Source organism: Ananas comosus, linkage group 14, assembly GCF_001540865.1.
Source record: "Ananas comosus cultivar F153 linkage group 14, ASM154086v1, whole genome shotgun sequence".
Classification (NCBI taxonomy): Eukaryota; Viridiplantae; Streptophyta; class Magnoliopsida; order Poales; family Bromeliaceae; genus Ananas; species Ananas comosus.
Window position 1 is genome coordinate 5290182 of NC_033634.1, and position 12873 is coordinate 5303054.

Sequence of the window (12873 nt, forward strand, 5' to 3'; positions counted from 1 at the left end):
ACATCCATTGATGAATTACTGTAGAAATTTTTGTCTTTATATCCGATTACAACCGCTTACCTCTATAATAAAGGTAGTTGCTTTTTCCCCCAACTATTAACTAACAAAACTATTAATATTAATATAATATTTTATTCAGTTAAAAGAATAGGTCATCCAAAAGTTAGGAATGCATTAACCAAAATTTTAAAAGTTGAGGGGCTTATTTCAAACTGCCTAATACCTAAAAGTTAAAAAGTTCTTAGTATATTTTCATCAATAAAATAAATAAGAAAAGAGATAACTCTATGTCGGCACCAAGGAGTTTTTTAAAAGATAGTCATATATATTTTGAGATGTACTAGAATTTCATTCTATAATTCTTTATTATCTATGAAATATTAAGCAAATTTTGAAACATTGAGCGGGTCATGAACCTGAGGACTATTAAGTAAATTTTGAAAAGTTGAAGGGTACTATGGCTACTTTGGGCCTATACATAGCTCTTTTTCTAAATAATGACATAGGAGGTATTTGAGCTCACATTTGGATGATATTCATGTCTTTATTGATCTGTTTAAATGTGGACGTCCTTCTTTGTTGAGCTTTTGTGGCTATTTCCATTTGATCCTATACCTATAAGTTTCCGTCCATCTCAAAACTCGAAAAAAGTTGTTCGCAAGTAAATTCAATTTCATTCTTCTTAACAATGAAAGTTTGATTAATGCAAATAATGATCATCGAACACACACACTCTCTTTCTATAGTCTACAAATTTATGCATGTTTTGAACCTCAGTAGCTTTACGGTAGAAAATAGTCTTTTCTCAGTACATACTTAATATTCCTCTATTTTTTATTTTTTTGACTTTATCATTTGTAATAAATTTTGCTTTACTGTACATGAGCTCATGCAATTTGATGCTCTTTTGATATGTGCTATAATTGTTATATAATTTCTATTTGATTTGTGATGTGAAACAGTAAAAACTATTGTAATCATAAAGTTTTGCTTGATACGTGAGTTCTCTTGAATATTGTTGATTAGTTCTCTAGGAATAGTTGATTTTTTCTTATCATAATTTAACTTTTTTAAAAGTATTTTATCTATAATGTGATCTTTATATCCTACTCTTTTTTGTGATATTTTATTTTTGGTAAATTTTTATTTCAGCAGTATATACCCGCCGCAATGTGCGAGGTCACCACACTAGTAAGTATTAAAATCAAACTCTTAATTAATAAAGGGTATAGTTGAATTTTACATAAAGTAACCTATTGAACAGGTTAACTGATTTGAATTAGTTAATATGCCAATATTGGAAAAAAATTAGTAGTATATACCAAATTTGTTAACATCCTATAATATTAAATATTTTATTTAATTTTTTTACTTACCAAATTAGATAATACTGTTGAGCCAATTAGGCGCGAACAGGTAGTACGCCGGTATTCCATTCAAAGGCATCAATCTTGCTGTACACCGGGAGCACCGAAAGGGTTTAAAGAACAAACCGTCGCGCCAATTAAGGGAGGTTACAGTAACCGCAAGCAGTTGCAAGCAGTTCCGATCGACTGAATGTGGGCTGAAAATAGCTCGAAAAATTAGGAGTAATGGCCGATTATGCATAGATAATAACTGATCACAAGGGGCGATCTATAAATAGGTCAATAACATCCTAAAAAGAGATCTTTTTCCTGTGAACAAAAGACCGCCCTTATTTTCTCACAATTTTCTGCATTTTCTAGGAGTAGTCTACTTGTAATTTTTACTTTCCCGCATTTACTGTTTTTCCTAGGAGTAGTGTATTAAATAGATCACCCGAGTCTGCATGCCATCCGGCACACTCAACCCCTGTACTCCTTACCAATTAATATAAAGGCATTCGGCTATTCAAACCGACCAATTCCTGTGTTCTTTAATCTTTCGGCTCCTCGGCCGACTTCAATTCTTGCTTGGTCCGTACATTCGGCTCATCCAGCCGAACCAAATTTATTGTAGAGGTTTCGAACCTGGCTGATCCGATCCCTCGTCAGCCGAATCGCTTGATCAATCGAAGGGCGCAAACTTCGATGGTCACCTTCCGAAGCTGTTTTCATCCCGACACGCTTCCCGAGGAGGATCTTTGATCGAATCAAGGGTCATGGAATTCAGCTAGCTAACAAATACCCAATTTGTTAAGTATTCAACTCAAAAAAATATTGAATTTAAATTTAAGTTTTGAAGTTGGTATTGTAATGTAAAATTTTAATTTCAAAATTAATATTAAACTTGTAAATTTTGAATCTACATTGTACTTTTAATTTGAAAGCCAAATTTTAATTTTTGATTTAAATTAAAATTTTGAATTTGAACTGAAAGTTTTATTTTAAATTTGTGTTTTATATTTAAAAGTTGAATTTGATTTATAATTAAGTTTTTTAAGTTGCTTTGTATTTAAATTTACAATTTAGTTGTAATTTGAATTCCAACTATTGTTGTAGGTATTTGAGAAGGTTGTAGTATTCTTAGTTGGATAAAACCGATTTTGTAGACTAAAATATTTTTCTAAAATCAAAATATCTTTTAAATAGGTATCTGGTGAATGGTACCCATACCTAAATAGTAGGTCGCATCTAGAATCATAATATATCTCATCGATTTATTTAAAAAAATAAATGGTCAAGACTTACACAATATATTGAACTATTACTCAAAAAAATATATAATACGAAAGAATGGAGCTTCATGGAGGGCTTTTTTATAAAATGACCCTCCAGAAACTCAAATTTGGCAAAATGATCCTGCCAAAATTTTATTTGTAAAACTAACCTTCCTTTTGCCACGTGGGCGCCACGTCAGGATTTCTCACAAAGACGGTGAATCGTTTACCGTCTTTGTAATATTTGTTGTGAAAGCGGTGAATGGTTCACCGCCTTCAAAAGGCGGTGAACCATTCACCGCCTTTAGTATAAAATCCCCCTTTCCCCCTTTTCCCCCTTTCCGCCCTTTCAAGTCCGCCGTTTCTGTGCCCTCGAGAAGACGGAAAACGATTCACCGTCTTATCAAAGACACCATATTCTAGACTTGAAAAGATTGACGCATCAGAGTAGAGATTTGTACTAAAAACGGTGAATGATTCACCGCCTTATGAAGGCGGTGAACCATTCACCACAACAAATATAATAAAGACGGTGAACGATTCACCGTCTTTTTGAGAAATTTCTGACGTGGTGCCTACGTGGCGAAAGAAGAATTAATTTTATAAATAAAATTTTGATAAAATTGTGTTGTTAAAATTGAATTTCTGGAGATTCATTTTATAAAAAAAAAAAACCTTCATGGACAGACTCTATATAGGGTTATTTGTTTTCCTTCCTTTATCGATTCCCTTCCCGCTTTCCACGTTGTAACTTTTCGGGCATTCATCGCCGCTGTCCGGCGGAACCAAGGAGGCTCTTCTTAAGCCGTTTTTAAAACCCTAAACCCTATAATAGTAGTAGAAAGCTTGGTCTCGTCGCAATCGATCGATCCGTCCGTCTCTTGTGGGAGCAATGTTCTCACCGGCGACGAGGAAGCCGCATCTCGCCTCTCCCCAGAGGGGGAAGGAGAACAAGGAGAAGGGGCACGACGAATCCCCTTCCACTCCCCTCCCCCTCCCCCTCCCCCTCCCCCTTCCTTCCATCCCCAACCGCCCCCTCACCGGCACGCCAGCCCCCTGGTCTTCCCGCCTCTCCGTTCTCGCCAGGTACTACTCCCCACACTCCTCTGCAGCTCACAGCAGCAGTTTAGTTTCTTTACTTGGTGCTCCGTAACGGCCTGTTTGCTTGCGAGAATCTACCATTGTAGAAAGTGAGCAGCACCATTAGGTTTCTTTGGTAAGAATATCACATTCCTACCTTCTATGGCCTAATTTGATAGCTTACACTGTTCGTGAATTGGTCTTACAATTACTCGGTTGCTTAGCTCATGCGAGATGATTTAATGATGCTTTAATTAAACCTTCAGTTCTCAAAACTTTAAACGGCTTATGCTATTTACTGGTTATTCTGATTTACCCTTAGGGCATGTTTGCTCCACCTTTTTTAGACTATGGAGTCGGAATTGAATTCATTGATTCCGATAGTTGTCGTTTGTTTTATAGGAATCGGATTCCGGTTCCCATTCCACTCCGGAATGGGAATGGCCAAATCCATTTATGACCCAATCCGGCTTTGAATCCCAGATTGGCCTATTCCAAAGTAAACTATTCAAAATTCTCTTTCACCAACACCTGCCTCATCTCCCTTCATCAAATTCCTCTCTCCTAATCAAAATCCTCTCTCAAAAATTCCAAATTTCCATTCTGATTTCCAATCCAATAATGAACCAAACATTTTTGCATGATTTGTCATTCCATTTGCCATTCCGAAGCAATCCAATTTCATTTCCCATTCCTATTCTAATCATGAACCAAACATGCCCTTACTTCTTAGCGATCCGTGTTAGTTATAAACATCCTGCAGATTGTATCTGATTATTAATACTACCTCGTATTTTCAGAATTCCAACAGGGAAGAAAGCAGATAAAAGTGATGATTCTAATCAGATCCAGCCTGTTTTTGTTGGAGATTTTCCACATATCGTTCGCAATGCTCAATCGAATCTTCTGCAGAAGAATTTTACTGGTAGTTATGATCATTGCTCAGTCAGACTAGTTTCTTGACCCTATTAGTTTACGATTTACAATCACCTGTAACAGTACTGACCTATTATCTTTTATGCAGATAGTACAGCAATTGCTGGTGGTATGGATAAAGGTACATCCCTTGCATGGATGGTATGTGGAAGCGAGCTGTTTATTTGGAGCTATTTATCTGCTTCAGTCTCAAAAGATTGTATTGTACTTGAGGTCCCACTTGCTGTGATCGGAAATAATGACTTACACAGTGAGCCCCTTTTCAGTAATCATTTGATGGTTTGTATGGTTAGATGGGACATTCCATCATCAACATCCTGTAATATCATGTTAGAGCAAAGCAGTTCTACTGGTGTCATTTTATTCAATCAGACGACTCAAGTTGTTGCATATTGGCATGACATTTATTCTGAAAGGGGAAGAATTCCAATTATTAGCTTTCCAGCTCTGAACAATAATGATGGTGGCTCGTCAGATGATCGCACAAATGCTGTCAACAGGAACCATAAGGACGGTTGTATTGGACATGAACACTCGTCTGAAAAAAAATTCAACTCCATTATTGCTGATGCTGTTCCTGATAGTCCTTATGAATGTATTGCAATAGCTTGCCAGTCATATGGTGCATTATGGTTGTTTCGATTTAAACCAACTGAAATACATCGGAGACAACTATCCGAAGTTCTATTTGGTAGTACTTCTACTAGGCATTCTCAAAGCGATAAAGGTTATGCAAGGTCGCTTATCTGGCAATCAAAGCATTCTTTCGCAGAAAAATCTGATCGGAATTTCCTTCTGCTAACAAATCGTGAGATTCAGTGTTGGAATATTATGCTTGCACCAAACTTAGAAGTTACAAAACTTTGGGCTCATGAAATTGTTGGCAATGATGGTGATCTGGGTATTAAAAAGGATTTAGCTGGTCAGAAGCACATCTGGCTTTTGGACATGCAAACAGATGACCATGGAAGAGACTTGAGTATTCTTGTTGCTACCTTCTGTAAAGATCGTGTGAGCAGTTCAAGCTACACTCAGTATTCTCTTCTGACAATGCAATATAATCCTGGTCAACATTTTTCGTCTAAACATAATGGGTCAAAGAGTGAAAGATTTTTGGAGAAAAAGGCTCCTCTTCAGGTCATAATTCCTAAAGCTAGGGTGGAAGATGAAGACTTCCTTTTTGCCATGAGGTTACGTATAGGAGGTAAGCCATCTGGTTCTGCAATTGTGCTATCTGGTGATGGAACTGCAACAGTGACTAATTACTGGAGGGGCTCCACGAGACTCTATCAATTTGATTTGCCTTGGGATGCCGGAAAAGTTTTAGATGCTTCTGTTTTTCCATCTGCTGAGGATAATGAGGAAGGAGCCTGGATTGTCTTGACTGAAAGGGCTGGCTTTTGGGCTATACATGAAAAAGCAGTTTTACTTGGTGGGGTTGAGCCACCAGAGCGAAGTTTATCACGTAAAGGAAGCTCTAATGAAGGAGTTGCAGAAGAAGAAAAAAGAAGTCAGGCATTTGGCGGCAATGTTGTTCCCAGAAGGGCTAGCTCTGAGGCTTGGAGTGGTGGAGGTCGACAAAGGGCAGCTTTTTCTGGCATTGCACAGCGAACTGCACTCGATGAAGAGGTTGAAGCGTTGCTAGGTCGTCTGTTTCATGATTTTGTTTTGTCTAGCGCAGTTGATGGTGTTTTTGAGAAGCTTCAAATGAAAGGAGCATTTGAGAAGGAAGGTGAGACAAATGTATTTGTTCGCATGAGCAAATCTATTGTTGATACGTTAGCCAAACATTGGACGACAACAAGAGGTTCTGACTTCGTGGCTTCAGCTGTTGTGTCATCCCTTCTCTTGGACAAGCAGCAAAAACATCAAAAGTACCTTCAGTTTCTTGCTTTATCTAAGTGCCATGCGGAACTGTATTCAAAGCAAAGTAAGGATCTGGGTCGCTTTTTCTCTACTTGTCATATTTTTTGTCATTAACCAACTATCCAATCCATTTTGTATGCTGAAGGCATGATTAATTGTCTTGCTTTGGCTTTTGTAACTACTGTTTTCTGTTTGATTTTGCTTCTTTCTATTTGGCTTTTTTTGTCCCCTGTATTTTCTCTTTGCTTTGTGGGTGTGGAGGTTGTGACATGGGGACTCTGTTTCTGCGACTTTCTTTACTAGTTTCAAATGGAGCTAAAATGTTTGCAATGTTATACTCTCTTAATTCGCACAGCTTGTGTGCTGCATCTGCTTTCTTTCTCTATTCGTTCTTCCAGATGGTTCCGAACTAGTTGGTAAAAGTATTCCTTCACCATTGAGGATATAGCAAACACGGTTTCTCTATTCATTCTTCCAGATGGTTCCGAACTAGTTGGTAAAAGTATTCCTTCACCATTGAGGATATAGCAAAAACGGTTCACATTGGATATGAAGGCTTCATAAAAAAGTTATCTTCAGCAAAATTCTAATAAGGATATAATGCTTGTGTTTTCTTTTTTTTTTAACTCTTTTTAATCTGTCTTATGTGTTCCCAACAGATTTATTTTCCTCTCTTTATTTTATGGGAAATGTTCTGTAATTAGAAGAAAAATAGTTGATTGAGGTTATCAGTTTAAATGATGCCATTGAATTCATGTTTCTTCATATTTTGATGACCTGTTAACTTTTTAAATTTGATTGTCTTCTTCACTTGTCTCAAACTCGACGATGCGTGATAGAAAATTTTCTTTATACTGATATTCTACATCTTGAGGATGTTGCAAAAGCTATTTTAAAAAGATAACCTGATAGGTCTTGGTTGATACTTGATACATTATGAATTGGGTTTAGTTCTTATAAACGATTTGGTTGAACAGTTTGAAGAGTCTCAAATCTGCTAGAGATAGATAAAATATTTTGCCTGGTCGTAGATTGTCATTTGGGAACATATTGCCATGCGAATGTCTTCCAGTATGTATTTGAATATTAGCACTGACTGACTGTTGACGAAAGCTCTTAATGGTCTATGTACCTTTAGATCTTCTGAGCTACTCTCTAACAGGATTGCTTGGATGTAACATGTAAAGTGGAAGTTATTGTAATTGATGAACATAATTTCTCTTTTTTTTTTTTTTCCTATGGTTAATTATGTCTCTTAACATCAAATATCTGTCTATGTGAACTGCGTTTTATTCATATGCCTCTTCATGTGTCTAAGCTGAATGCTTAAAATGACAGCAGATGCTCAAGTCTACTCGGTCATGTTCTTTTTCCACTTTTAGTTATGTCGCGTATCAAGATAATCAGATACTATGCATATTTGTTGATTATAATGGTTTTTGTGGTATGCTAATTTTTTTATCCTTTGTTTTGTGGGACATTATGTGTATTTTCAATGTTAGACAATTGTCTCTTTTCCTTGTAGGAATTGCTTTGCTTACCATCTTGGAAAATGGAGAGAAGCTTTCTGGCATGATCCAGTTGAGGGAGCTACAAAATGTGCTTAGCCAGCAGCGATTAGGCACAGCCAACTCTTCGTCATCTCAGTCTTATATTCACACCGCTGGTTCTCTATGGAGCCTCATTCAGCTGGTTGGTGAGAAAGCTCGCCGGAATACTGTTCTCTTAATGGATCGAGATAATGCTGAAGTATTCTACAGTAAAGTTTCTGACATAGAGGAATTCTTCTATTGCTTGTCTCACTATCTTCAGTATATAATTAATGGAGAGAGTTCCTTTTTTATTCGGATGGAGCAAGCATTTGAATTAGCAAATGCTTGTACATTGTTAATTCAGAGTGCTATGCGCTATAGAGATGAGCACAAGAACTGGTATCCTTCTCCCGAGGGATTAACACCTTGGAACAGCCAGCCTGTTGTCCGGTCAGGTTTGTGGAGCATAGCGGCTTTCATCATGCAGCTTTTAAAGGAATCAGGAGAAGTGGATATTTCAGGCAAATCTAAACTGTGGTCTCAATTTCAAGGTCTGACAGCTACTCTCTTGGACGCGTATACTGGTTCAATCAGTGCTAAAATTGAACGTGGGGAAGAACGAAAAGGACTACTTGAAGAATACTGTCGACGAAGAGAGGAGCTACTTGGTTCCATGTATGAATTTGCCAAAAGAATTGTGGAAGCTAAATACCAGGTACCTTTGTGTGGTATGACATTGCTGACTATTTTTTTCTTATTAGAATATTTGCTTGTTTTGATGACCATGCCTTGTTTTTCATCTAATCCTTGTTTGGTCACTATATCATCAACTTGTCTGTTTCCTTTTTATCACGAGATGTACAAGATAGTAGATTATATTGAAAGGTATATGGACTTAGCTGCAACAAGGTGTTTTGGAGAGGGGAGGGGGAGGAGGGGTTTCCTGTGGTTGGTTTTTTCTGTTTGGTGGTGGTGGTGGTGGTGGTGGTGGTGGGGAGGGGTGGGTTGTAAATATGTTAGCAATAATTGTGTAAGTTTGAAAACTTGCCGATTGACTGGTAAGTGGTTTTGCATGTCTTAGGTAGCTTGAGAATAGGAACCAACTTTTTTCTTGTCCATACTGATAGACCTGAGAATATGCTGCCTCTCGAAACTAGAATTATAGAACATTTACCTCGTGAAGATATTCTATGAGGAGTTGCAAAACTGTAAAAAAAAACTCAGAAATTGTCTGTTTTGCCCTTTTCTCTTTCAGATTTTATGTGTTATAAGTGAATCTGGTTTCTCGATGCACCCATATCAGAGTAATGACATATCTACTTGTAATCTTTACTTTCCTTGATGCAGTTAATTATAGCTTGCTGCATTGCTCTGTTTCTCAATTTGTTGAATTTAGTTGAGTAACAGAACAAATAACCATGCTTTCTTTTTCTTTTTCCTTTTCTTTCTTTTCAGGAGTCATGTAAAGGTGTTGATGACAATGAAACAAAAGAATCCATATATAGAGAGGTTACTTCACCCATTCTTTTAATTGCTAAGCAGCATGAAGGCTATCAAACTTTGTGGCATATATGTTACGACCTTGGTGATACAGAACTCCTCAGAAACCTTATGGTATGAGAACATTCCTTTTATTCTGAATAAGTATTTTGTAAGATTTTGCTCATTGATAGGATATTTAGATGCACAGACCAAAAAAACTAGAGTTCAAATCTCATGATCCAGCATCGGCACTCAACTTCTTTTCTCCTTTCAAGAATTGCTATTTGGTAGCTAAATGTGGCTTATTCAAATAATATTTTATGTATTTCAATACGCCGGGTCTTTTTAGTTTGATGTAATGTTATAATGCAGCATGTAGGGCCTCATGGAGGATTCAGCTACTATGTCTTTCAGCAGCTAATTAAGAACCAACAGTATGCTAAGCTGTTAAGGCTTGGAGAGGAGTTCCTGGATGAGCTAGCAAATTTTCTCAAGGATCACAAAGATTTGCGGTGGCTTCATGAGATATTCTTAAGTCAATTCTCCTCTGCTTCAGAAACTCTTCATGCCTTATCTTTGTTTGGCGGTGATGATTCTGCGTTGGTCAGCAAGGAAAATTTTGATCTTACAGAGGTGAAGAGATTGCCGTCTCTGGCTGAAAGAAGACGATTACTTAATGTCTCCAAAATTTCAGCTATGGCAGGTTAGTTTTTTCTTCAATTAATAGTTGTTTAAAAGTAAATTGTAGCAACTATAGGGTAAAGTTTGTCAAACAGGCAGTAAAGAGGGCAAGTTTTGGTACAGCGATCAACCCAATAATATTCGCTCTTCTGGTTCAACGGAGTCAAGTTTATGACTTCCTTTTGGATATAAAAATGGTTTAATAGATGTGATATACACTCGTTTGGAGTCTGGGAGGTACCACTAACAATCGTGTGGAGTTTGGGATTGTCAAACGAGTGTTAGTTCTTTCTCTTTATTATTAGCATTAGTTGCTGATAAATTACACTTCTATGGAATAGGTAAAGATGTGGGTTTTGAAATGAAGATTGCCCGCATAGAAGCTGATCTGCAGATTCTTAAATTGCAGGTGACATTTCTTAAGAGTTTGATACATTCCTTGACGTAAACTTTTCCATTTCAATTTCAAAACTTAATTACAACATTCTGTTTATCTAATCACATTGCTTAGCTATCACCTCAATAATCTGACAAAGCGATTTGAACTGAAAACAGGTATTGTCTGTTCTGATATTCTTGGAGTGGTACATTAAGTTTATATTTCTACAGAATTGTGTTCTACTTATATTTTAGTTTCTGGAACTGCTACTTCATATTATATTTATATACACATGAAGATATTTGCCTACAATTGCATCCTGATAGTGTTATTTGGAACCCCAAAAAAAAAGGAAAAAAGCTTTGTCTTTTAGCGCTTCTGAGATGATGTTGCTTATAAAGTGTAGATAGCTGCATTGGCCAGCCTATGAACTCTAGCATTAAAGGAGAAGGTGTTCTCGTGAGGCTTAAGACCAATTCCTGTGTAGTAACCTTTTTTTGGCATTCTTTACTACCATGTAAAACTGCTCACAAGATTATGATGATTGGAGGTGATTGACAAGATTGCATTATCGGTTATTTGTTAGACATAGGCGTGAAAACTTCCAACCTTTCTACCATACTCCAAGAGCCTTTTTGTGCTCATTCTTAACTGTTTGCATTAAGCTATGCAGTTAAAACTGTATCTTGGATGACTACCTACACTAATTACTATAGAACTTTCTGTCATATTGGTTTCTGATGCCCATCTTTGGAGATATGATAGAATGGTGGTGGTGGCTGGTTTGCTTTCTTTTCCAAAGCCACCTTATTCTCGTGTCCTGAGAACAATAATTATAGATAAAAGAAAATAACAATATTATAATATTTAAATTCTGATATGTTAATGTACTGCTTAATGTCATGATGATAGTTGTTGCATGTTTGACTTCTATTTTACAGGAAGAGATTGTCGCATACTTTGTAAACATTGGTGAAGAGGACATTAGTAAGCCACTGACTCCCACAGAACTGATAGATATGTGCTTAAGAGGGGGCCGAGATATTTCTCTGAAAGTATTTGATGTGTTTGCTTGGACGAGCGCATCCTTCCGCCGTTCCAATGTAAGCACTCTGGAGGAGTGCTGGATGAATGCAGCCAACCAAGATGACTGGCTATCTATCTGCCAGGCATCGACTGTAGAAGGTTGGAGTGAGGAAGTCCTTTTAGAAGCTCTTAGAGAAACGGTGCTCTTCAATGCTTCAAGTCGGTGTTATGGGTCCGGAGCAGATATGATGTACGATGGTAGCTTCGAGGAGATACTGCCCCTTAGGAAAGAGCATGTGCAACTTTCGAGCCTAACTCTACACAGCACTAGTTCTTCTTCCGTGGAGGAAATCCTGATGAAGCATAAGGATTTCCCTGATGCAGGTAAGCTGATGCTGACTGCAGTCTTTATGGGCAAGGAAGGGAGCAATGTTGTAGCCGTAGCTGAGGAGGCGGACATAATTCATGATGATACGTGATTCTACTGCTGACTTTTTTTTTTCTTGAACCCTCAGATTTTGTTGCCTTGCTAGTATAATGTTCAGTTCATATCGTAGGTGATTTGATTCTGTTGAGGCCTATGGTTTCAGATTTTGTTGTTGCTGGCTAGTTCACACTCGCCGGTTTAGTAGCACAACCGGCCATCAGAGAAAGCTCTGCATTTTGACAGCTGGATACGTGGAGAATTTTAACAGTGCTATGCTGTTCATCAGAATGCTTAACGTCTAGCCGAGTACTGTGATTTTGTCTCAAATCTGCGAATTTGTACCTTCTGTGCTTTTATTTTTACTTTATAATTACTTTCTTTTTTAAGAATAAGGTTTGAAGTATGTAGTTGAATGGATGGACGGCTCGAAAGGAAGCGGTTCACAGATTGACCTGAAGGACTGGGTGCAGACAATAACTTCTCCCATGTGACACTGTAGTGGCATGTAGCGCACTGACGAATACAGTTTGGTTACTGCATAGCTTCCTCCCATGTACTGAGATTTTTGTGCTAAAGTTTTCAGTTCATTGTTAAATACAGTATTGGTTACTGCATAGCTTCCTCCTATGTACTGAGATTTTTGTGCTAAAGTTTTCAGTTCATTGTTAGGCTTCACTGAACCTTAGCTGATTGAAGGCATGCATACTCTTTCCAGTCTCTGGAATAACGCAAAGAAAATGTTGGGCAGGGAAATTCGTATCTTGCGCTAGAGGCATCTTCCTTTTAACTCTGGTCCTCAAAACACTTTCTTCTTTTTTTTTTTTGTATCACACGCTAGGAATCT

The 12873-nt window shown here is 37.5% G+C and overlaps 1 protein-coding gene across 1 annotated transcript; it reads left to right on the plus strand.

Moving 5' to 3' along the window:
- LOC109720326 (nuclear pore complex protein NUP133) lies at positions 3349-12679 on the plus strand. Its single transcript, XM_020247372.1, has 8 exons — positions 3349-3706; positions 4501-4625; positions 4725-6566; positions 8028-8749; positions 9490-9648; positions 9889-10219; positions 10539-10606; positions 11518-12679. The coding sequence occupies exons 1-8, from the start codon at positions 3513-3515 to the stop codon at positions 12079-12081; spliced, it is 4005 nt and encodes a 1334-aa protein (XP_020102961.1). The 5' UTR covers positions 3349-3512; the 3' UTR covers positions 12082-12679.

Coding starts and splice junctions, on each gene's coding strand:
- LOC109720326 (XM_020247372.1), top strand. CDS start 3,513: ATGTTCTCACCGGCGACGAGGAAGCCGCATCTCGCCTCTCCCCAGAGG. Junction 6,567..8,027: donor GGAACTGTATTCAAAGCAAA/GTAAGGATCTGG, acceptor TTTTCCTTGTAG/GAATTGCTTTGCTTACCATC. Junction 10,607..11,517: donor TGCAGATTCTTAAATTGCAG/GTGACATTTCTT, acceptor TCTATTTTACAG/GAAGAGATTGTCGCATACTT.